This window comes from Typopeltis vanoorti, chromosome 8 (assembly GCF_054136105.1).
Source record: "Typopeltis vanoorti isolate ZY-2024b chromosome 8, IOZ_Tvanoo_1.0, whole genome shotgun sequence".
In the NCBI taxonomy this organism is placed as follows: Eukaryota; Metazoa; Arthropoda; class Arachnida; order Uropygi; family Thelyphonidae; genus Typopeltis; species Typopeltis vanoorti.
This window is the reverse complement of record NC_143556.1, coordinates 126,276,947-126,303,664: the sequence shown is the minus strand read 5'-3', so window position 1 is coordinate 126,303,664 and position 26,718 is coordinate 126,276,947. Positions and strand designations below refer to the sequence as shown.

The 26,718-nt window shown below is 35.1% G+C and overlaps 1 protein-coding gene across 1 annotated transcript in view; it reads left to right on the top strand.

The window, feature by feature from the left end:
* Positions 1 to 26,718, top strand: part of LOC150104336 (uncharacterized) — a 232,070-nt gene that overhangs the window by 108,479 nt on the left and 96,873 nt on the right. Inside the window, exon 2 of the mRNA XM_090396301.1 lies at positions 20,552 to 20,584. Coding sequence (XP_090252427.1) covers positions 20,552 to 20,584 — 33 coding nt within the window. The remainder of the gene's footprint in view (positions 1 to 20,551; positions 20,585 to 26,718) is intronic.

The window sequence follows — 26,718 nt, the reverse complement described above, 5'->3', positions numbered from 1 at the left end:
TAAAGGTGTGTAGTTAGTCGCTTCTACAATGATAATTCGTTATTTACAGAAGCACATCTAGGGATATGAGATTTAAAGTGTTTATAAAAGCATGCTGAAGAGATTCATCATACCATTTTTATAAGATAGGAAGAGTATTTTCATCTTTCTTAGGCTTAGAGAGAATATTGCAGATGGTAACGCTAGTAACATCCTTTTAGAAATTTAACGTGCATCAATTCTCCTGCGCGACACACGAGACCGTTCTCTTCTCTCCTCTGGATAACATTTGGTTCTGGAAATGCTGCAGGTAAAAATGCTTCATCGGCAGGTGAATCGATATATCATCGTTAACGAACTTTTTCATTGATCGCTGTGATCTCTTGTCGCGATGTGACTTGTCTGTGAAGGAAAAATGAGAGTAGCTAAAAATGTCTGATTTACAATTCGGAAGAAATGTTTAGCTTGAAACTACTTTGAATCAGGAAAAGCAGAATAAAGAACAAAACGTTGGCAATGCGATGCTTTGATTAAAAAAAAAAAGCGATTTGATGAGAAATATTTTCCTTCCGAATCTCATCTTAAAAACATCCCTTAAATGCCAGATGATTTGCTATTTTTGGGCAAATCATCTGGAATTTTAAGGTATTTATGCATGTTTTTTATTTATTTATTCTATTTATGTCTATTTATTAGGTATTCATGCATGTTTTTTATTCTTAGGACAATGTTAATTGAGTCAGAAATAAGTAGAGTTTTTGTTTATATTTTTAATAGTTAATGTTCCGTTTATAATATAGAAAAATTACTAAACATATGGGGGACGCGAGTTTAAAATCGTATAGTTAGATGGGCAGCAGTTTAGTAACAGCTATCTATTTAATTATAGCTAAAATTAATTTAGGAAGAATGCAAGACTTGAATCGCACTAATTCCTGCCTTTTTTAAACAAACTAAATTATAATACTTGTGATAGATACTGTGAGAAGGTGGACATGATGTTTAGGGCCTCCCTCAATGAGTCTAAGGACTCCCTGGAGTCGCCCGTAATAATAATACTTGAAACATTTAATCAATTTAAAATTATCCAATTAAGAATCATTATTCCAGTCCATCCGCTATGCGATTTATGTCCATTCAGTATATAAATAAGACACTTGCGCACTTCTTAATTTCCTTTGTTACAATTACAACTTGCAATGGATTTACCGAACTTGAATTGACACGAAACTCTGCACTTACTTGCATTTTAGTGCTTGTTAAACTGAGAATGTCGTGATAAGTCACGATGGGATGTCAAAGTTTTCTGCAGGTAAACAAAGATGAGTGCTTTAAAATACTGAATTGGTTGGTAGCCGTGCAATTTTTTTTCTCCGTTTGATTGCGAATTAAAAATAGATAAGATTGATAATAAAATGTATAAATATATTGCTTGGGTAGGAGAGAGAAACTGAGTTGCAGGTGTTGAGTAATAAAAATCTGGATAAGAAGGAAAAAAGCAAAAATATTTGATTTTTTTTTTCTTGCTCCCAAAGTACCAAACATTTGACTTATCCAAAGATTTTTTTTTTAAAGTGTAGGAATTTGAGGAAAAAATTAATTAAAGCTGTTCCTAAGGTTTTTAGTGAGTTCATAATTTCACTTAAACGAACAACATTAATCCCAATTTGAAAGTGATTAAAAAGATAGATGATTCAGACCCGACAGCATTTGGATTAAAACGAAAAGTGAGAATAGAACGTGAATTTACAGTAGTGTAAGTATTCCATTCTTCATTTTTTACACTAAATCCTAATGAGAATTTTATTTGGTAACATTTTCAGTATAACAAATGTACAATCGAAATGTTAAGTAAATCTACCTAACATAGTGTTGCGACAAAATACAAGGTTTTCACGAACGGCTTCAAAGGTACTTCTTTCCTTTTCGTTAGTCTTTCAAAATTAAGACGAAATACTAATGATAATATGTTAGCATTTAAACTACTGATGATATATTAGTTCTGCAACTTATTTAAAAATTCTACCCTGCACATTTTTTTTTTCTATTCGTGCATTCTTCTTTCTACATCTGAACCTCGTTAGTTGCACTTCTACTTTCTCCTTCTTTGGACGTTTTAAATGCTTATACAGTATGATGATTTTATTATATAACGATAATTAGTATACTGTTTGCATATCGACGTGGTAACTTTGATCAGCATTTCTCAAAGCGTAGTCAGCGACGCACTTAGCGGACTGTGAGAGAATTTTACTAGAAAATATTTTTTTCTTAGTTTTGAATACGATATATTAAAATCCTATTAACTGAACATGTTCTTTAACACAATTCGTTTAATTTCGATGTAATACTATGAATAAATCTTGTCACAATCGATATATATATCTCAACACGTTGTATATTAGTAGCTTGGAACCCTACGTATGTTTACTGGTGTCTGAAAGAAAGCAGCGCTATTTTTCGCATTATTATATTTTGTGCTTTTTTAAGCATTTGCGGAGTTAAGTTTGTATAAAATTGAATACAGGAAATACATGGTATATTATTATCAGAGACCTTCAGGGAGTTAAGGCCTCTTCGAGGGAAGCCATCCATTCGATCTGTCATACCTTTTGTTCTGCTCATTCAAACTAGATGCACTCACTACTTCAACAGTGAAACTCTTCCACTCCCTCATTGTTCTGTGAGAGAAAAATCTAGCCCTCACTCCTTTCATAGCCTCACATAAACTTAGCTCCTAACTGTACTCTCTTCCCACATTCCATATAGGATATGTCATCGAAATTGTTTCCTTATAACACCCTTTCAGAAGATTATAGACCTCTATCATATCATCCCCTCTTTTTCCTGTTTAAGAGTGTCTGCATTTCACATACTCTCAATGTGTTTCCATAATCTACGTTCTATAATCACAATATCTCTTTGTAACTGTCGTTTTATCCCCTTTTCTCCGAACCTAAATGATCAAATTTGTGCAGAGCTGCTTATTTATTTATTTTTAATTCTTCAAAAAGCATCAGATAATTCCCTTTCATTTATTCACAAAAATTATGCCTGACCAACCAGGTGATTGTTGAAGGAACTGACAACCACTGTTGCATTTACGCACAAAGTATCGTCAAATTATGTCAAGAACTGGATACTTAGATTTAGTTGAGCATAATTTTACTATGTACGTTTTTTAAATTTTCAACGATTTACCCTTATATAAAATTCTAAAATTATAAGGTTTGGTTTCTTGAATTAACTAATAATATGCTCTAATAATATAAATTAAGTGGATATTAAATCCAACATTATTTCAAACCCGAATACAGAAACTATAAAAGTTTCGTGCGAAATTTGACCAGAGAGCTAACGGGAATACACTCGCCGCCATACTACGAGTTGCCCTAGCCGAACCTAATAGGAGACGAACGCTGTGAACGTCCATATATTGCATCCTATTGGTCCATTTTGATAAGGTTTCACTAGTCTGACAGCTGTTTCAAACTCATTGGTTTACGTCAGAGACACTATATAAGTAAAGGCCTCTCTAAAAATTAGGCGATCTCCCGGACCACTCCCTACGTGTGATCGCCCAACTCGGCGTTGGTTCCGCTCAGTGATAGGCTCAGCCTACCACCGAGCCGAATCGCACATATTCCAGGGAAAAGCATTCACCGACAAGGCCCCACAGGCCACGCAGGAAAACATTCTCTCCGGAGACTCAAAATGCTCTCTAAGCAACCCCCCCCACCTCATCTGGAACCAGATTCGGAAGAAACCATAGAGCAAAAACTCTCAGTACTAAGAAGGAACGCATAACATTACTGGCTGGATGGGTGAAGCAAGCTTTTCGTTTTCCCCTTTGTCTCTAAAGGAAGTATTTTGAGTGGATTGTTTAATGAGCTTTAGGCTCGCCTCGTGATGGCTGTGAGTTTAGCTGGACGTAGGATGGACTTGGGCCTTTTGTGTTTGTATCTTTCCTCTTCATTATATTCTGAAGCTTCCTTGATCAACGGGTTTGGATGGTTGCTTGTCTTGATGAAGAACTTCTCAGCTAGATCTAGGAGTAGGGAGGAGATGCAAGGAATGTTCATTTCTCTGTGGATTTGTGAGTTTCTGATGTACCAAGGGGCATCTAAGATCATCCTCAGGCATTTGTTCTGTGGACGATCTTAGATGCCCTTTGGTACATCAGAAACTCACAAACTCGAAGCGTCGAAGAAGTGTATTTTCCGTAAGCGAACGCTCGATCGGTTCGTAAAGTATTTACTAAAAGAAAGAACCAAAAGGCTTCACTTCGGCGATGCAAAATTATATAAATCAAATGGATATTAAATCCAACATCATTTCAAAGCCGAATAAGAAATTATGAAAGTTTCGTGCGAAATTTGACCAGAGAGCTTACGGGAATACACTCGCCGCCATACTAAAAGTTGCCCTAGCCAAACCTAATAGGAGACATGAACGCTATTAGCGTCCATATATTCTCCCCCTATTGGGCCTCCAATGCGGCGAGTGTATTCCCGTAAAGCAGTGTTTCCCAACGTTTTTTGGATCATGCTCCATCTCAACGCCTCAAATATTTTGATGCCCCCCCTCTCTAGCATAACAGTCAGCCAAGTTCTGAAAAAGTATAATTTAAATATGTACTTTAAATAAAAAAGGAACATAGGTAAAACTGTTTTTAATTTGACTTTATTCAATGAATATAAATTTTATATTACACTTTGGATATTATAAAACATAAATCGAACTGAACTCGGGAAAATAAAATTCAAGTTAATGTGGTCCTTGAGCTTGATGTCTTCTGCAGAGTTTTTATTTCAGGTACTAATTTAGTCATTTTCAATCTCAAATCCCCATGGTTTGTGATATCCAGATGATTTATTTTTTTCAGTAGTAAATCATTAACAGCACTAAAGCCGCATTCAACTAAATATGACGACGGGAAGGGCAACAGTAATTTTTTGCAAAGCTAGTTGAATTTCGGTATTTCATTTCTGTCTCGTCAGAAAGCCATGCCGTTGTTCCTTTTATGTTGAATAAAGTTCTAATAGACGCATCGTTTTGCTTTTCTGAGAGTTCTTGATGCTGTATTTATGTTACTGCTATACCAGTGTTGTCAGCTTTTTTCTCTCTCGGAAAGTCAGGGTTGCAACAGCAACAATTTATCGCCGACAATGCTGATTTTTTTGGCTATATCCGTGATCAGGTGACGAATGCAACATTTTCTAATTACCCCGCCCAAATATTCAAATTGCCCCCCTGTGAGGCATACACCCCACGTTGGGAAACACTACCGTAAGCTCTCTGGTCAAATTTCGTACGAAACTTTTATAGTTTCTTATTCGGCTTTGAAATGATGTTGGATTTAATATCCACTTGATTTATATAATTTTGCATCGCCGAAGTGAAGCTTTTTTGGCTCTTTATTTTAGTAAATGCTCTAATAATAATCGTATAACTGAGTCTGCGATTCAAAGTATTTAATTTCGATTCCACACGGAACTAGGCGAGTCCCTTCTATTACAATGTTGTATTCCTGCACGGATTGAAGATATCGCTGTAATGAAGAGAATCAATAAGACTTCCATTGGGTGTTCTCCGGATATAAATTTGTTTGTTTAGGCTGGAATGTTAGTAATGACCTCTTGTTTTGGCATGTTGCTGATATCAAATAGACGTGATAAAAATTTTCAGCCGAAGCACACTCTGTTCTTAAATCTAGATTTTCTCATTTTTGCTTTATTAATTTAACAAGTTGCCAGATGAAGTTAATAACCTACCTCCTAAAATTTTGAATTTTAAGTATACTTATTTCTTCATAATCTTATTTGCCATAATATAGATCTATCTGTGCACAATATTCAATATTGCACGTGAAATAATCTCCCTCGTTGTAGGCAGCAGCGACACTTTGTATAAATTGTCGTTCATCAAGATCAGTGGAACATTTCAAATTGTGTATATTTCATTTATTGTAATCGTTGCTTTTTTATTTTTTTTTTATCATCACTTGTGTGTCTGTTCCAACAGCACCGCTTTTAATATTAAAATCGTATCGCAGCTTATGTCTTAATGAAAGAATTAAGCTTTTTTTTTTTTTTCTTGAATTAGTTTACAAGAGAACAGTTATTTCTACTCGGTAGAAAGTCGATCAGTGGGATGGTTGAATAATAACATAAGAATAAGCAAAAAAATCATAAAAAAGATAAAAATTAAGACTGCAGCAGATATCTAGCTTCTGCTCTCTGCTTCAAGGTGAAAGCTGCACCATTGGATGCTTTTCTGTTATCGAAATTACTTTGATTGCGTATTTCTTTCTATGCATCTCACGCACAAAGAAGTTATTTTAATTACGCCTTTTCTTGTTCGCTTGCCGCAGACAACAATTCTGTGGTGCGAGTAACGTGCTTTGTTAGCGTAACTACCAAAGTATACCCAGTCTGTTTTCTTCTTTAATCTCTCTAATGGCAGAGGTGGCTATCGCGATGACAACTGATTGTTTCAATTAGTGCACGCGAAAAGCTAGAAATGCCTAATTCTTGGAGGACTAATAATCTGCATACGATTATTGTGAATAATTTTTTTCTAGGAAGGAGCAAACAAAGAATTTTACTTGTAGTGCCTTGCATATGCCTGGGGAGGAAAGGGGAAGTTACCGAAGCTTTCATGAGTGTAAAATAAATTTATCGATAAATATGAAGAGTTGAGTAGATTGTTTGAAACAAGTAAGATAAATAGAGAAGCGGATAAGCACTAGCAAATTTTAGTAAGTAAATACTAACTAAAACATCTTTAGGCTACCATTCAGATGGAAACTGCTTATCCACTTGCGCAGTTTTATCGTAGAGAAAATTGAGAAACTAATTAAGTTGATCAAGCAGCCATATTTGTTGTTTCCGCTTCGGATATCACTAGAAGCAAGAGTAAAAGTAAAATTAAGAGGATTTTCAGAGATTCAGTTTATCAATCTTGTTGTCAGTTACGTGTCGGTTTTATTGGTTGGTAAAAACCAAGCAAGAAACGTGCTACGCTACAAAAAATTACACTTCCGAACAGTGGCGTACCCAGGGAGGGGACAAGAGAGACCCCCCCCCCAAAAAAAAGAAAAAGAAAATAAACACTAGAAAAATTTACAATCTTTTCCTAATTAAAATTTACTTTTTTTATTTATGTTGTGTCTTCTATTTCTATACTACTTATGAATGAGCGGCCATTACAGATGCTCAGTCATAGGTCGTATGCAATGCGTAGTGTGTATTCGTCAATCTTCTACTCGACTCGGTCTCCCCCCCCCCCCAAGATTAAATCTTCAGTGTCCCCCCCCCCCAATTAAATCCTGAGTGCGCCACTGCTACAATTGCTGCCTGAAGTAAGTTTCCGTCGAACTTGTAATATTGCAACTCTGAGAGCCAGACTTCGAATACTCCTCTGAATAATTGAACACACATGTATTGAATTTCCGTTATTACATTTTATGCATGCATACTGAATAAGTATTAACCGCAGTAATTAATCGTTAGTATTTACGAAATTGGTCATCTAGACTAGAATGTGGCTTATGTCTTAAGGTTCGACTGTCCTATGCTCAACAGCTATAGAAATTACTGTTTTTCTTAAGTAATGGTAATTCATAAAACACACATACAAAAAAAAAAAAAAAAAACTAAAGGATGATATAAATGGATTTGCTGTAATCTCCAAAACTCGAGTTCTTCATTTCTTGTTTAAGGATGGAAAGATTCCTACGACGCGTAAGCGACCAGACTTTTAACACTTTCGATTACATTTGAATTTATTATCGACTTTAATCCATTTCGGATTCGTAAACGGCAATTCATTCTGCCCGCAAAGCGACTTTAACACAATAGATTTCAATAACATTTTGAATTCGAATCTTTGCTAAATATTTTCAAATTATCTTAATTTTGTTGAAAAATCGAATATTTTCAAAATTAGGCAAAACATTTAATCGCGTGGACAAGGTAACTAAAGCGTAAAACTGCCAATTTAATGAATTGCCTATTCGTTCAATCTTGAATGAACAAATTTCCCATCCGGGTCTGTGGCTGTTAGCTCGTGCTAGTGCCTGCAATCAACTCACTACTATTTAATAGTTCAATAAGAAATTGGAGCTGGCTTGGTGGCAGAGTACATCACATCTCCGATGAACAGACTGGATTTCATGTCTAAGGCACCGCTATTCCAGAGTTATCTGACCACCTTATTCTTCGCGCTACTAAGGTACACCTTTTATGGATGGGACTATCATATCATATCATATCATTGCAAAAAATTTATATAGAAAAACCACGTATTCTACTTGATATCAAAGCCAGAAATGCATGATAAATTGTGTACGATACTAAAAGTCTTGTGTGTTTAGAGTGAAGCACATCAGTCGGTCGCAAAAACTTTGGCTGATACTAAAATATGGAAGCTGCTGGTGAAAAAAACAGTCGAACGTCGAGTTCTGAAAATGGTTGGTTTATGGACGAAGAAAGATGAGTACAACGATAACCGCCTCTTGAAATTAAAATAAGTTTGAAGTTCAATGTGTGACTGAACATGGTCGGTTGTCAACGATTTCTAACAGTTTAGAATTAACTAAATTGGTTACTTAAGCTTGAATGTCACTTAGGTTGTGAAGTGAGTTAAATGGCCAATTTATATATTAAATAGCAAATTATTATTATTCATGATACCTCCAAGGAGTCCGAAGACTCATCGCGGGAGGACACCCACTGTGCAACTCTCCGTCTCCACTACTACACAGAACCTCCACTACCAATCACCCACATCAACGCCATCTACCGCCCACAACCACCACAGCTAGTTTTTTTTTTTTTTTTTTTTTTTTTTGTCTGTAAATTGCGTGTGTTATGAAGGGCCGATTTGTCTGTATAGGGGATGGAAAACCCGAGTTTCCGGCGGGGGGGGGGAAACCCTGCTACCTCCGTATGAGATCGGCTAACTCACCTTCAATTGAAAAAGTCTATATAAAGATTCTTCCCGTTATGACGAAAATCGAACTTAGGCCTTTTCTAATCGAAGGGCGTAACGTACCGTCGTTCTTCCAATTGCGCTACATCGCTTTATTTTAAAGCATTTTAATAGAAAGTGTAAGAGAGAGATGGTAATTATAATTGCCGCTTTCGATTATTAAAATTCAGACATTTTACATTCAAGAAACCCGCCTGCATCTTTAGAATGGAAAATTTTTCTGAAGATTTATTTCCACAGATATAAAATATCTGCAAAGGTCCCACAGAATAAAGATGCGCTTTGTTCTGCTGTAGTACAAGTCAATTAGAAAGAGAATTTACACGAAGATCAGGGGGGAAAAAAATCACTAATTCTAAGAAACGTTTAATTCCTCATTACCGGTACAGGTTTATTTTTTCATTTAAAAATAAACTAATTAAAGAGATGTAAATGACCTGTACTTCAAATGTAATCAGTTTATTTTAATTTTTTTTCCCACTCCATCTTTGCGAATTCAGTTAATTAAACTGAAAACTTTGTTCTCGATAAATTCGGATTAAATCAAATTTTCCCAAACATGCTAATTTTACTCATTTGCTTGTCCTCTCCACTTCTATATGGAGTTGATGGTCGCTGTTGGGTCCGTTAGCATTGGAATGACTCAGATTGGCAGTATTTGATTTGCGAACTCATTCGAGACTAACACAGCATTTTATAGACGTATATTTACGATTCCAGAGAGCCAGAATATATTACATTAACGTGTATGAGAAACACATTACGGCCCGCGCGCGCGCACACACGTGTATTGAAATTCAATGTTGTCTGCTACCGTTACTCCTGGAGAGTGTTTTAATTTTTAATTGAAGTAATTACCCTCTTGACCTTAATTCTGACATTGGCATTCCTTTCTGTCTTATTTTCCTTAGGGGTTCCCTACAACGCTTAATGAATGAGTTTTCCTTCTCCCCTCACTTGCCATTCACTATCTACTCGACTAGTTCGCATTACTGAGATCTCTTTTGTATTTACTTTACCGCCCACACTACAACACTCCTGATCTTTGTCCTCACCATTACATCCTCTCCTAGTTCTTTTGTCCATTCTTCCTATTATGAAGCACACCCCTCTTTTGTCACTGTCAACAAAAGGCTTTTCCATGCTGCTTTCTCCGTTAACTGAGTCTTGTGTTTCGGGTCTTTCTGGTAACACTGATTAACCCGAGTGTCACTGTCCAAGTCTTCCTGCACGTTCATCTTAATTAATTTCCCCAATGCCTTTATTTATTTCGCACAAATGTCCGGCGTTCTTTCAGAGCACGTTGACACTTTTGCTTTCCTCCAATAACTCATAACCTAAGTTCTTGTTTTGCCGAAATGGTTCATTGATATTGTTGGCATTTCTGAGAATGTTTTCTTTTGGAGAAATTGAGTTATTTTGGGAACGTGCAATCATTGGAGATAGAAGAAGCGAATTACATGGAATGAAGAGAATGTCCAGTAACAATGCGAAAGCAAAACAGAATTTTGCGAGTAGGCCTTCCAACAACAGCAGTTGTAAATATGAACTTCAAATGTAATCAGTTTATTGTATTTTTTTACTCCATCTTTCAGAATTCATTTAATTAAACTGAAAACTTTGTTCTCAAGAAATTCGGATTAAATCAATTTTTCCGAACCAATTCGCCTCCTAGTATTTCAACATGGTACATAATATTTCAATTTAATTTTTCAACAATATATAATACTTTATAGCCGTAACTGACTGCGTTTTTCTGAAGACAAAAAAGCGCACAGTTTATTCATATATTGTTTCTGTAATAAAAGCGAATATGGAAATGATTTTAATAATCTAAGGATGGTATTTTCTAGTACGATGACGTAATTCATCACACTGCCCGTATCGTATCGTGCCGGGAATTTGGTTTTTTTCATACTCCAAACAGCCGATCGAACACATGCAGTTAAACAGAAATAATGCACTTGCCATATAACGGTCGTCATACAAACAACAATTCAGTTCATTATCGTTGAACCAAGATTTGTTATTGGCTTATATGCTGCAGATAGTTTTGATCAACAAAACTTGATACGAGACAGATTTTTGTAGAGATGATACAAACATGGTCGGATCGACTTTTAAGTGGGGGACAACTTTTTGTATCTGCCAGCTGCTGAATTTCAGCATCATTCATATCTTGTGGAACTAATGTGGTTTATAAACCTTTCGTGGTTGGAATCGCATTAATAAAATTTGGTATTTTTAAAAACAATAAAAAACGCAGTTCTAGCCGTGGAGACGGACATTAAAATAAATAATAAAAAAAAACCCATAACGATCGTATCGATCGCGCTGATTTTTTTTTTTCTTCTTCAAAGCATGCCAGGTTGTCATTTTTAACGGAAAGTAAACAGAGTATCGTAGCCAGGCGCTTACTTTCCGTTAAAAACATGTTTCTTTATAGCAACTGAATGTCTTCATGGCCTTTTTTCTTGTATTTGGTACAAAAGCGGCCATCTTACACACACGACATGTGCATGATAAATAATTTGTACCTGACCTTTTAACCTGACCGATGGACCTTCTCATTTCCTCCAATAGTTACTTTTTATTAACTTCGAGAATGTGTGATTTAAATATTCTCCACCATAAATACGATCTAATCCAGTTTATTTTTTGTTTATTGCTGCTTTCAGTTCTTCCAGTCTATTCTGTGCTGATTTCTTCATTAGTTACTTCCATTATAAGAATTTATTGTGATCAAAGTTTGTTAATGTTCTGTTTCTTACTCCTGTATTGATTCATGCTGGATCTCTTTCTTCGTTATTTAATTCCTTAATATTTTGTAGGATGTTTGTTGTCTTCCATGAATATTTTTATTATTAAATCTATCCCAATAACCTTGGTTAGCTTTCTTTACTATGGTATTAGCTATATTTCTTTCTTTTTTGAAAGAATGATCTATGGTAATTAATTTTCTGTTATTGCATTTTCTTATCTTTGTTCCAGACTTTAATATTTTATTTCCAGTTAATAAAGATAATTCATAAGATGGAATCTGAAGTAAAGTTGGCATTATTTTATTTTATACCTTTTCTTTTCACGTATACTATATGTTATGTCAAAGCTATTGAGCTTTGACATAACATATACCGTGGTTATTCAGCATTTTTTTTTGTTCCATACTGTATTAATTTAGATTTATGTAATATTCTAATGCTTTTGTAATATAAATGTTCTATTTCTTGTTTTTCTTAATCACTTCTTTTCTCCATTTTGTTAGTATATCTATTCTAGAAAGTACCAAATCAATAATCTGGAAAGATGTCATTTTTCTGTCTTCAGTGAGTCGAAAGACAACACCAGGCTTACACAGTCTTTCTTCACTAGCTACTTACACCACTCAATTTCCTCTGTAAACATGCACATCTCATGTACGCGGAGCTAGTTTGATTAGTAATGATGTAGTCAATAATAGATCTTTCTCATGTCATTCCAAGATATATTTATCTTGTCTCAAGCAACGGTATATTAATTTTTAAATTATTGAAAATGCAAAAATTCAATAATTCTAGATCGTTTATGTAGATTTTTCAATATTTACATACATTTAGAATTTCATTTTCAATTCTATCATTGAGGTTTGCTCTATCTATCTATCTATATATATATATATATATATATATAATTGCATTTATTTTGAAGCTGGTTTTTGAAGCTAAATTGTTCCGAATCCTCGTTTCCATCTTCCGAGACATATACTCCTATACTATTTAAATACCCTCGATTTCTTTTGTAAATAATCCATTAATATAATAATTTCTTTTTTACTTTTGTGTCCTTTTAGTAAACGACTTTTTTTTTTTTAGTTTAATTTTTTGTTATTATACTTCATAAATTCCAGGTAGCTACTTAAATGTAAGATTCCTAATTTTTGTTATCCATTATTTCAGTTCAGTGAATTTTCTCTTTGAAGCTTTCCAGTTAAAAGCTTTCAAAACCCTCACTCTGGAAGACTATGGTGTCTCTTGTTACTTACCGTGCAGCTAGGTAGCTATCACTGCGACAGTTGTAGCTAGTGTTTCCAAATTTCCGACATTTTGGAACCTTCGGGAATCGAGAACGGGAAATCGTATTTCTCGAGAATTCCCGAAATAATCTTTTTTATTTAGTTTTCGTTGATAATGGCTATAACAGTAAATTTTAATAAACAGAAAAGCTGTAGAGAAGGTGGGGCAACCGGGGTTCGTGGCTCTGGCGCAGTCTTTCAGAGGTTTCGAGACACTCCTATTTGTAAAAGGTCGAAGCAAAAAATGAGCAAATGAAATTTCCTAAATGAGGTCGACCGGAATTTCATGACTAGTGTCTTGCCCTGAGCGCTAAACAGGGGTCACTACGGTATCATTTTGGCTAGGTTTCTATTATATTTCAGGTTTTCTCAAAATATAAACAATGCAATTAATGCAAACTTTATTTAACCAAACCATATAGTATACAGTGAGTTTTCACATATATCACACAATGCATTAACATTCCCAATCTCATTTAAATATTTTATTTATTAAATTAAGCATTAATAGAAAACAAATGCAAATATTATTCGTTTGAAAATTAAAAAATATTTCATTTTTAAAATGAAACTGTAAGAAACATACAGCATTAATTGTCCGATCAGACAATCGTGATCTTCGCTTTGTAACAAATATAATTGATGTGGAAAAATGTCTTTTATTTTCTGTAGACGTAGGTCGAATTGTTAAGAGTGCGTCTAAAAGCATCTTCAAATTTGGGAGTGAGAGAATGTGTTGCTTCATATAAGCTCATTTCCTTCCTTAGAGAAGCATATATTTTGTCTGCATGCATAGGGCTAGGCTTCAATGTCGAAATTGATATTACTTTAGTCAATTCACTCTTCAGATCAGATTCTTATTTACTGTCAGAACTCTCTGTAAGGACATCCTTTATTTCTTTTATTGGAATTTCTTATGCTGTAAATGTTCCTTTAAAAAGTCTTTCCATTAATGACTTCGCCAATCGTGCAATTTCATTCTTACTTGACAAGGCAAAAAATTCATCCTCTTCCACCTCAAGGAATAACTACTAATGTTGCTCAAGTACTTTGTGAGAGACACAAGATCTCTTTTTCTACGTTTAACCAATTCAAATTTTATTTCCTTTAAAAGCATTTGGCTCATTGAAGAATTCCATTTTTCTAAATTACTGAACAGGAACTTAAAAATTCCTTCACTTGTGAGAATATTAGGCTTCTCTATTGCTTAAGGCTTCAACTGCTAATCTTACAGGTTGTAAGTAATTCAACATACCTCTAAATATTTCATAATACTATTCTTTCCATAAGTGATCGAGTTTCAGCTCTCTCGTAAAACAGTCTTAATCGGATTTACGATCTTTAAAAATCTCTCTATCATTCTCTCCAGTGTGTTCCAGCGTGTTTTACAGTCCAAAATAACTTCTAGTTCCATCTTTTTACTCTTAGTTATTTCTTGCTGCAAAAGAGAATTTTTTACTGGAGAATATTTAAATATTTTCATAATTCTTCGTACGCTGCTAAAATTGCCGAAGATAGATCATCTCGCAAATCATAGTAATCAGCTCGGCCACACCATCTAACTCAGAATCATTGTTATCATCTTTATCGTATTTAGAATCTGTATTGAATTCACTATCACTGCTACAAGTCACTGATGCTTCACCTTTAAACTTTTCAACATAAAATACTTTTGTTATTGCTAGATGTAGCTCATGGTTGTAGCAGTACTGTTGAATAGTCGGTGATAATTTTCCGAATTTTTTCATAACTGCTGCACCGTCACTTATAATTGCAACCGCATCCCTTTCAAATTTTAACTGAAAGTTTTCTAATCTTTCCTGAAGCAAGGATAACACTTTTTCCGCAGGACAGTTCCCACGTATTCTTATTAAACCAAGGTTCATAGAGGTCTCATTGCAGTACACGTGAACATTCATGTATCTGCGATTCTTGCAACTGGTTCACTCGTCTATTGAAATACTCCGTTTTTTATTATCACATTTGAATGCTTCCAATTTCTGGATGTACAGTTGTTTCACTTTACTATAATAATTAAGTATTAGTGTCATAACTGAAGATGGACTTCTTGGCAACTGCATTCCTTTGCTTGTGAAACTTTCCTTAATAAAGTCACTTTTTGTGATGGTGTTGACTGATATCCTATCCAAGGCTGCTAATTTGTTTACGGTTTCTTCTAAATCCAGTCCCTCGACATAATGTGAAATTGTCGTTTGTCTCTTAGAAGATGAAGGAATTGGCTCATCATTATTCAATTCAGACTGTTTTTTTCCTTTTCATTCCATGAATATATGCTAGGTGCCTATGCTGGTTGATGATGCTTTGCATTGCAAAGTTTTGGAGCATATCTGGCAACGAGCTGATTTGTTATCTTTATCTTTTCTAAAATATTCCCAACATTATTTATACTCTTTACTCATTGTGACGGCAATCTATAAAAAATATGATTTATGATTTAATAAAAAATAATTTATTAAAAATTTTCCCGATTTCCGGACCAAATTTTCTCGGGATTCGGGAACGGGAAAAAGAAAAAAATTCCAGAGAACGGGTGGGAAGGAATTCCCGCCCGGAAATCCCAGTTGTAGCTAAGGTCATTGGTTCACGCAAGCCCTAGGCCTCTTACACTTCGCAGTGGAGATACTAGAACCCGAGAAAGTATAACAAAAAAACTTTAATAAATCACAACTAGTTTCATCGGAGTTCCGACTTCTTCAGGTGAGTAAGAAATAACATAAGACTTAAAAATAAGGTAAAAAAAAGTCTTAAGTCTTATGTTATTTCTTACTCAACTGAAGAAGTCGGAACTCCGATGAAACTACTCGTGGTTTATTAAAGTTTTTTGTTGTACTTTCTCGGGTTCTAGTCAGTTAAATTTTAATTTTATATATATATATATATATATATATATACACACACACACACACACACACACAGATTAGAAACAGTAACGAAACGTCTCCATCCTTTTATTTTGTGTAATGCAAGCGTTTCACTCCGTATTTCTAGAACTGCGCGAAACCAGCGATATAACACGTTATTCTATAAACAGTATGTCGATTATACGAATTACTAATTAGGGGAAAAAATAACGACGCGTGGGATTTAAAGGAGTAATAACTTTGCTACGAATCAAGTTCGCATTTTAATAGTATATGTTTGCATTAATTTGCACCTCTGCGTGCAAATGATTCTCCTGATTACCGGTAAAGAATCCTCTAGCTGCACGAAGTAATTAGTTCGTGGCTGGTTGCAGATGCCATTTAACTTATGAAAAGTGAGTCCTAACAGTGGCATGGAATCTAAAGGAAGACGAACCTTTTGTTCAAATAGTAATTAGGAATATAACTAAGCAATTAGCTCTCTCCACAGACATAATTACATTGTAGTGAGAAATTAATCATTCACCACGGGAATGCCAAGTGTTCTGATAATGGAAGACACTGAATTAGTCCCTGAATTTTGAGAACTGGAAAATGGAAGATCTAAACGGAGAACTGTTCGGTTCTAGCAGTCCCTCTACCAGAGTGTCAAATACCGACATGTTAATACAGTCTGTAGTATCTTTTATTCGATAATATATATATCTAATGGATGTAGCTCGAAGCAAATGAATGGCCGTTAGCAGAGTACTGATATTAATCTATACTACCACCAGATTATTTCATATCTCCATATCCGATGCCTTGCAGGCATATTTGTCTTCGCATGCGCATGCATCAAGTGCCTGTTAATGATGCAGATGTTTATCAAGTGTCTGCAGACTTTGCGAGATCGATAGGCTCCTTTGCTGGTATGTTTTGCATGCGGAGCCATTAAAGTGGGTGCAGAAATACTTGCCCATTGAATATCGAGAAAGTAGGGAACCCTACTGATATGCTTCTGGAGCGAACGTAAGGATGGCCTGTCAAATTAATAAAACTGATCGATAGATCAGTACGTTTTGATAGCACATTAAAGAATGAACCAAGACCCGATATCCCAGAACATTCCTCCCAGGCGATGGTTGATTCGAGTTCTCGGAAAACCAAATCCTATAATACCAGATGATAAAGTAATTTGAGATCTTAATCTATAAACTTGAGCAAACATTACTTAGCAAAGATTTGCGCAGCTCCAGATAAGTACACAGTGAAAATTTAATTTCATATTGGAGCATTTTTGTTGTGAATAGCTTAAGCCATGGTCCAGTCCGATTGAACATTGAAATGTCTTTAATTATATTTTGTCTACTTTCCAATTACGCCTTTGTACCATCTGATACTTCATTGAGATTTGTTAACTTTGCCAAAAAATCTTTAAATTCTGGATTTAGTTTATCATGGCTTTCTTTGTAACCAGTAGCAGGTCATAGGTACCCTTTGACCGAAAAAAATTAGTTGAAAGCGAGGAACATTTGTAAGGGCTTCTTTTCACATGAAGACAAATTAGCCAGTGACTAGGTTTCTTCTACTGGAAACATGATCTTCACCTGCAACAGACATATTGCACTTGCTTAGCGGGGCAAAGTTTCCTAATGTATACGATAAAATGAATCAGTATTTATGTAGGTTAAGTGGATACAGAAACGGAGTAGTACACGTTGGACTTGAAACTAGAATTTTTATTTACGATGCTGTTTAGATCACTTTGGCAATATATTATAAAATCATGCCATATTAGCAGGACTATTTCATTTACCAGAATTGGTTGGGCAGAAAACTGAGCTTTTTGCATATAGTTAGTAACAAAAATAAAGCTAGAAAATTTCCACCAAACTGTCATCCGTTTTCCACAACCAATTCCACGGAGCACCTTGATGTATTTATATTTCCATATTATCTACAAATAATAGTTATGTTATGCTTGAATTCATGTAACGATAAATGTTTAGGATTAAACGAATCTTATTTCGAAATGGTTAGCTTAGTATGTAATTAAGGGATGCTAGCTTAAAGTTAAGAAAATCTAAACCTTAAAGAAACATGGTAATCTTTTCCATAAAACAAGAGAACTTGTGTACTTCCTGTTATTTATATTCTTTCGTCGAAGATGAAACACAATAAAAACACTTATTACTCGACATTATCTGAAGGTCGGATAATACTCGTACAGCACTTGGATATGTGTATACGCAATCAAAATAAAATATCTTAAGGACGACGTGTTTTCCTCTTCCTAAAATGCCGTTATCACCCAGATTTCAGCAGCCTCTTTATAATCTGCAAAATAAATTTCCCTCATAAGTTCTCGATCTACAAAGCATATATTCTGTTTCCAAAATTATTGGCATATTTTTGGATGGATATATATATGCAAGGAAGGCAATGGGAAACCACCTTGCGTCATTATCTCCCTAGTAATCAGCTGCAACCCTTTCAAGAGAGGAAGCCACAGGATCAGATATATATATATATATATATATATATATATATTAATTATAATTAATATTAATTTTATAATATTATCTAATGTAATATTACTAATATAACATAATATCTTTCATAAATAAACTAATTTATAGGCGAACTTTACATAGGGTATGCAGACGTTAATTTTATAGGCATAGCAGAAAACATGATCTTCAAAAGAAAAAAAAATCGCAGGTATTAGTAAAAGGGAGAATACGAACAAAAACATTGAAACATGGCACGATATTTTTTGTAAAGCATGTCCAGCAAGTGGAATTACATCGTCTTGTTATGTGAAATGATATCATCGTGAAGCAGCTGTAAATAAAGCGCTGCTGCCTTTAATTTGTTTCAGAAAAATCGGAATAATAATGTCTCCTTGCTAAGCTGAAGACTACTTCCCATACTGTGTGCGAATCTCCATATTACTAAAACGAATACTCCTTGAATGGAGGGGATGTAGCGTTATATTAGCATTGCTTAAAATACACGTTAGTGCGCTATCGTGCTTTTGAAGATCATCCAGTATTTGGCTGTATTCTTGCTACTTTGGAATACACATATGGTGATGTGCTGTGACAAAGTAGTAATCTCCATAGTCAACGTGTGGAACACGAGGGGCTACAATGATATGATGACGGATTCAATGGTTATTTACTCTTAAATATCATGTATAACTGATATAGTTTGACAAATACCAAATAACAGGGGAGAAAAAAAATCACAGTACATGTTTATTAAATCGAGATAAAGTATGTTGTTTATTGTAAGTTTATCTTTATTATATTGATGTATTACCTCGGAAGAAGTAATATTATCTATATTACTTCTTCCGAGGTAATACATCAAGCACAGAAATTATCTTAAAACCGAACCCATACGTATTGTGGAATGAGAAGTAAAAATGATATCTTGTTTTAATTATGGGCAACGATTATCACTAGAATGAATCTGCCGATATGTTTCCGGTATATTTATTTGATGAATAAGCATTTCCTTATTTAAGTCTATTTTTCCTTGATGGATTTTAACTCGCCTAAAATTAAAGCCAATTCGCGAATTGGCTGTAGAAAGACTGATAAATAGTATTATGTAATTTATGGCTATCTTGTTTTTAAAATCAAAAATTCAAAGTTATAACTACTATTAATAGTTATTAATAGCTATAAATAACAGCTCCATGCCCTACGTAGACGAGGATCACAGACATCGAGTATTTAAAGAAGCAGCAGTTGTACTACGTACGGGCAGTAACCTAAACAGAAATCAGGGGGCCATACTGAACGATACTTGGAAAAATTTAATTAATTCCCTCAGTTCAACAGGGCTACAGTACGCGAATAATCATATTACGCGTTTGCATGTAACGCGTGTTCATGATACTGAGTAGATATGTCACGCGAACGTGTTACCTTAGCTACCTAACAGGTACTAACGGTTCTTTGTATTTATATATATATAAATATATTTATACATATATAAGTTCTTAAACCTTTTTGCATTTACCATTTTTTGTACTGTGCAAGCCTTGAGAAAGCTAGTCAGTTACTAGCGAAACCGGTAGGCAAGTTGTACGAACAGAAGTACGTTTTAAATATATGGTCAATTAAACAATGTCTTTTATTTTGTAACATTTTATGACCAAAAACATGTACAATTTAAATACTATTAATTTACTCAATTAAAAATATATATAACGATGGGTTTGTCAACCCTAATGGCAGTGCAGTACCTGTGAGTTCGGTGGGAAATAACATCGCATTGACCTCAGAAGATTCCTCGTTCTACATTTCTTCTGGTATTTTTAAGTGCACTATGGATCTTCAAGAGGAGCTTGCACTACTCGCCATATGCTAAATTAAAGTTTAGGAAAACAAGTTGGTGAGTTAATTTTACGTTTTTTTATCTTATTTTCTCCAATGATCATGACACAACAGTACAGAAACACTTTGGGCTCATGCGCCTAAAATTCCTTAACACCACAAGATGTTTCTGGTTCATCAATATTTGCTCACATTTCACGTAGACAACTTCAGTCTGCCGTAATCTTCCTAACGTTTTCTTTTCTTTTCTTTTTTTTTTCCGGGCCGTCGTCGTGATGTTCGCCACTCCTGTGACTGACTTACTCATCGAGCAGAAAACGAGAGCGTCCGTGGTGCCTTCGGTCGAGGTAAGCTCATTTAGCAGTCTCTGACTTTAGTGTGTCGGGGTTACAGACGGTGGTGTGATGGATGAGGGCGCATATAAAAAGATAATGTGATCGATGGAGCCTAGCTGGCTACACAGTGATAAAAAGATGGATGCTGCGGAACGAACTTTTCTCTTTATGCTTCCGCCATCTGTTATTTATAGCATCTCATTTCTATTTATCAGCTCTAGAAACGTGTTCTGGTAATATTTCATTAGATACGCTTCTACCGATCTCTAACAGGAATGAATGCTTGTCTCCCTCTCTTCTCTTCGTAGAGGCCCAAAGAGAGCAAATTGCTAAACGTCGTAAGCGGCAGACCTGCCCTCAGTTAACTCGTATCCCAACGCCTATTAGGCTACTCTTTCGAAGTGTTACAACCCATCAGATCGAAATGAAGCCCTCATCCATTAGAGCCTCCGTTAATTATCCCTGTTAGAAATTTACTGCTCCTAATCATTTGTTACTCTTAATTTACTGTTACTCTACTGTAAATATACGAACAGTTTGGTATATTTACAGTAGCGCACTACCTTATGTAATATGATTTGAGTTTAGCAGAAGCTCTTTCATTTCAGAGTAGAGGTTTCAAATGCTTCATTTATACCGCGAATAAAACTTTAATGCAAGCAGATTGTTGGAAATAACATTTGCCGATCACTGCATACAGTGATTGAATGAAGTTAAGTAATAAGACCCATTAAATAACTGCGCCTTCTCATGCTCATTTTGAATGTGTAAAATCTCTAATTATGATATTTAGTATTTGGTAAAATCAAATGTAAGCTTATTGGTTGTACGTCTATGTGATTGACGACTACCATTTTATTTGAAGCACACAAAATATACCAAAGGAAAATACGGCACATCACTTCTTGGAAATAAGTTTAATGAAGTACAAACGAGACACGGGCGACTGAATGTCGATTGCATAATCATAATATCTCTAAGAGGAGAAATGCTTCTAGAAAGACTCTAGGCAGCAAACCAGTATACCACTAATCTAGAACAGCAATAGGTTAGTAACCTACACAGTTGAAATACTCTGAATTTTAGTCAAAGCAAAAACGAGATTTAGGAAAAAGTAAAATAAATTAAAAAAAAAATGGAAATTGCAGCACAGAATGTAAGAAATAACCGTCATAAAGATGAATAGTTAAGCCACGCCAGCATAAGAATAAACTAAAAAAAAAAGAAAAACCAGACACTAAATAAGCAGGAACTATACAAATATGTATTGTGATAAGAGCAAAGAACAGTTATGATTCCGATACTTACAATTACTGGAATGAAAGAACTTTGCAAATAGATCAAAAGTATATTATCACGACAAATAATCGGCACTTGTGCATAGAAGAGGGAAAGGAGAAAGAAAATATCTTTCTGCAATTTGTTAATCTTATAAACTAACAAAACTTTTTTTATATTGATTCCACGCATGAAAGGTCATAAGAACTGAAACACTACAGTGCCAACTGTGGGCAAGTGATTAAGGAGAACTGTAGCCTTCTGATATGTTAAAAGAGTGGGAATGAAGGAAGATGAGAAGTTATTTCGGTGTGTTCGTAGCTGGACAATGTATGGGTGTTTGTCAGTGCTGCTCTAGTTCTTGAAGGGTTAGAAAAAGTGGAGAAATAGTAGCAGCCAATTCAGAGGAGCAATGCCCAGGAAAGCACCTATAGAAAAGGCACACTGCTGAAAGAGACCGACTATGATAAATTGAGTGAAGGGAGTCTGTGAAGGACAGACCATCTATTGAGCGATTAATAGATGTTCCGATGATATTCAAAAGCGATTGCCCTCTTTTGAATATCATCAAGAATTCTTAGAGAGGACTTGAGTGCTCTACCCCAAATGTAAGAACAGTACTCCGAAGTTGGTCGGATCTTAGACTTTTTAGAAGTTGAGAGAAGTCATGTTTAGAACGGAAAGAACGTCGTTTTTTTTTTTTTTTTAAGAATCTAAGTAATATGTTTGTGCCAGGATAAACTGGATGTGACAGTCAACCCAAGAAGAGAAAGCTGATCTTGAAAGGAAACTGGAACATTATCAAAAAGTGAGAAGGGATGAGATGGGATGTTTCTTTCGGGTAATAAAGGCAGACTTGAGCTTTTTTTTGCGTTGAATTTTACAGTTTTCTTCACCCTATTTGAGGAAGTCAGTGTTTAATTCACGGGTTATGGATAATCTTGAGGCATCTAACAGAGTACTGCAGGGTTTATCGAATGAGGAATGAAGAGTACTATCATCAGCGAAACTGTAAATAGGATTTAAAATCAGAGAAAGGAGGTCTTCGATGTAAAGGAGGAAGAGCGTGGGTAAAAGTGCAGAACCCCGGGACACTGCAGCACCGATTGGGAAATCTGATGGGAGGAAGTCATCCACCGTGACATACAATGAAAAACCAGTGAGGAAGCTGGCAGTCCAATTGCAGAGTATAGGAGGGAGGTCATAAGATGGCAGGGTGTTCAGGAAGTCTCGGTGCCAGACACTGTTAAATACCTTTTTAAAATATCGAGAGTGATGACATGAGTTTCTCCAAATATTTCCATGGTCTGTGTCTAAAGGTGGGTGAAAATTGCTAGGGGTCGGCTGTTGAACGAAAATAGCGGAATCCATATTGGCGATCGCTAATTAACTGTTGAATCTCCAGGTAATGAAGAAGCTGGTTGTTAACCTTCTGCACTTTTGGAAGTACTGAGGTGAGAGCAATGAGTCGATAGCTACTGGCTAATTTGTCTCATGGCATGAGACTAAACTAGACTCTTTGGCCCATCCAAGATAGGCAGTGATTTTTTTTGCATGCTTATCCCGAATACTAAATTGTGATTAATATCTTTCCTTATGGTCCCCTATTTATGAAAGCAGTAAATTTTAGAATAGTTTAGGGCTAACATGGGAATTTGAATCTCTGGAGACTAAGCATTATTCCACAACGTCGACAATATCCGCTTCGTTTGCGAAATCATACCCCCCCCCCCCCTTTACAGCGTTTAGTCCCTTCTGATAAATAAACTTAAGTAGCGTATGCAGTATTTTCCTAAAATATGACCGCCTTAACCATTATTAAATCATTAATTTCACTTCTTTTATTAGAGAAAGTAAATCTTTTAAATCAAATCCCCCCCCCCCCTTTTTTTTTACTGAATCCTTCAGTTTTTTACAACCTTATGTTACCGAAACATTGGCATTTCCTTAAAGTTTCGGGACTAATTATAATTAGTTCCCTTTTCAGATGTAGTTAAACGTCCACATTCTTACAAGCGTTTCACTGGTATGGTTCTAACTCAGATCAGAAACGAATGAACTGTGATGTGTGGCAGTTCTTTTGTAATAAGTTTCAATTTTACCACTCCTGTGATATTTAAACAGTAATGTAGAAAAAAATTGATGTTTTCAGTAGAGGCTTCATCATATTGTCCATCGGGACTAACCACTGTTTCTTTGAACAGATATTTATATGCTAATAAACAAAATGATAAATTTATGTACAGAAAAACCCTTTTAAGATTTCAAAGCAACTAGCAGGACCATTTCTTGACGTAACTTTCCCCCACTGGTTTTTGATTATGCTGTCTGCAGTTACCTTATCAAATATTTTTTCAGGATGCTATTTTACACGGACTTTTATTTACAGATTTCACCCAGGGAACATCTAGCAGTAGAAGGTGTTGGTTTAGTTGCGGATTTGAGTGGTGAAGACACAGTTGTAGAGCAGGTGCTCTCCCTCGAGTCATTGGACTCACTGAAGTGTCAAAATAATAAGAAGAATCCTTTTTTTTTTTGCATCTAGCGAGTTAATGTGGCTGGTATGTAGGTTATTGCTGATTCATCTTGGCCCATTGTACCTACGGTTTGACTGTGATATTGATTTTAGATAATTGTTTTAGCTCTGGGTACATCTCTTCTGAACGCGAAGCCTCATATGTCTTTAAGTATTACTTTTTATGGTTTTGCGGTGTTTACCTTTTTGAAACTAAAATGGTTGTCTCCACTGAGAAATAATCTTTGCTTTGGCACGACTTATGCCTTCAGATAACTTGTAATTATTTCTATTTTCTGGATAATTTGCTCTCCGTCAGTAGCATATCGAAAGCGTAGAATTCCATCCAGCTCTTCAGGACAACTTGCTAATTTGATACTCAAGTGGCGTGCAGTATCTTCTGACAATAAGCACCAAACAAATAATTTCACGAGGGAATGGAAAAATGGCCACGCTTGCAACATGAAAATTTTATTTTTTCATAAACTTTTACAAATAGCTAACTGTGCAGCAGTCACAGTTATTAATATTAAAAAAGCACAAATAATTACTGAAAAAGGAGTAAATACCGAACAAAGCAACAACACGCTGCAAAATCAACCCCATTAAATAATAGTCTTCCGTAGAAGGGTGATAATACTCGTGAATATTGCTGTATCTGTGAAGTATCGCTGACTGGCCAGAGTGTAATAAAGAAAAATTCAGTTAAGCTGTCATTTGTAGGCATGGATATAAATTTATTTTTCGGATTTCTCTACTGTTACCTTCAGAATGTATAATATTTTAATGTGTAACTTTTATAAAAACCAAATAACTAAAACACAACCAGTAAATCTAATGCTACTTCGCCTTCATTCACATAATACGAATATGATTTTTTTTAAAAAAAATCACGTTTTGATATGATCGATTACATCTCTTCATTAAGTTAACTGTTTACAATGTCACCATGGTAAACTTAAAATTCTTTAGAGGACCCCTTTCTTATTCGCAATAAGAATTCTGTTTTAATATAATTATCTAACTAAACAGAATGGAAATTTATCAAATTTCAGATAAGGTCACATGTCTAGATGACGTCGCATTTTTAGAGAGCACCAGGGCTTAGTTGGGATCTACAAAAAATAAAATAAAAAAAAAAAGGAAAATATTTGTCGAAGTTCTGACTATTTTCATCACGCGATGGGATTATTGAAAATCCAAAAGGTACACTTCCCTAATGAATTTGCTAGCAAAGGTCACCCGCCGTCGTAGAACATCCGCAATCATCTTTTTCTAAAATTATGAGATGGCTTCAGTACCACTCGCATCGATCCATTCATTATGAGAAAGAAAGTTTTAGTGTTGTATGGAGTGAGTGCCTGTTCTTCAAAGAGACGAAAATAATTGAATTTAGAGTAACTGTAGAGGGAAAAAAATTTAATGCTACCTCGAACAGAATGAAGTCGTGTAGGTAAGGAAAAACGTCTTTCTTATTAAAGAACGCTGAAGCGACACTTGACTCCTGTAATTTTAATAGAATTGTGGACTTGCTGATATTAAGGCAAGGAAAGCACTAAGAAATATGTTGGCCTAGGAAAAGCTAAATATTTTCGCTCTTGTTTGAATACTCAAATGGCGATTTGCATTTCTAAGTCTTATAACTTCTACAATGCCGTTTCTGTTGAAATAGGGGTTATTTGTCCCTTATTTTTACTGGTAAAGTGAATCCCAATTAAAATATATAAGAAAACGGATTTCATGGAAGTTTTTTCACTTGGCTATGCTACCAATTATATATTTAGTTTTATCCTTTATCCAAGTGTACGCAAACAAAGTTTGCGCCTGAAGTACTTTCAGGACTCGGGCAACTCGCGGTAAAGGTGGTATGACTTCACATCACTTGCCTTTAGTATCTTCCATAATGCAAGGCACATCTCCTTGCGGTCGAAACCGGTCTGGGTAGTGACCCTTCCTTAATACATAGCATTATACATGTCCGCAAGGAGATGTGCTTTGCATTATGGGAGATAAGAGAGAAACTAAGGCAAGTGATGAAAACTTTTACCACGAGTTGCCATAGTCCTGAGAGTACTTTAGGCGCAAACTTTGTTTGCTTACACTTGGATAAAGGATAAAACCAAATATATAATTAGAACGGATTTAATTTAGATTTATAAAATTATCCAACTAAGAAATGAGATTTTCTTTTGAAATGTACAATTAAGATTTGTTTTTATTAATCGATATGTTTTTATCATTGTGGTAATCCAGAAGTTTTGCTTAACTAGCATGATGAAACTAAATGTTTAATGAGGCCGGTTTTTGCCTATTAATAGGTTGCCATTCTACTATTTGTGAAGCGAACCTCCTT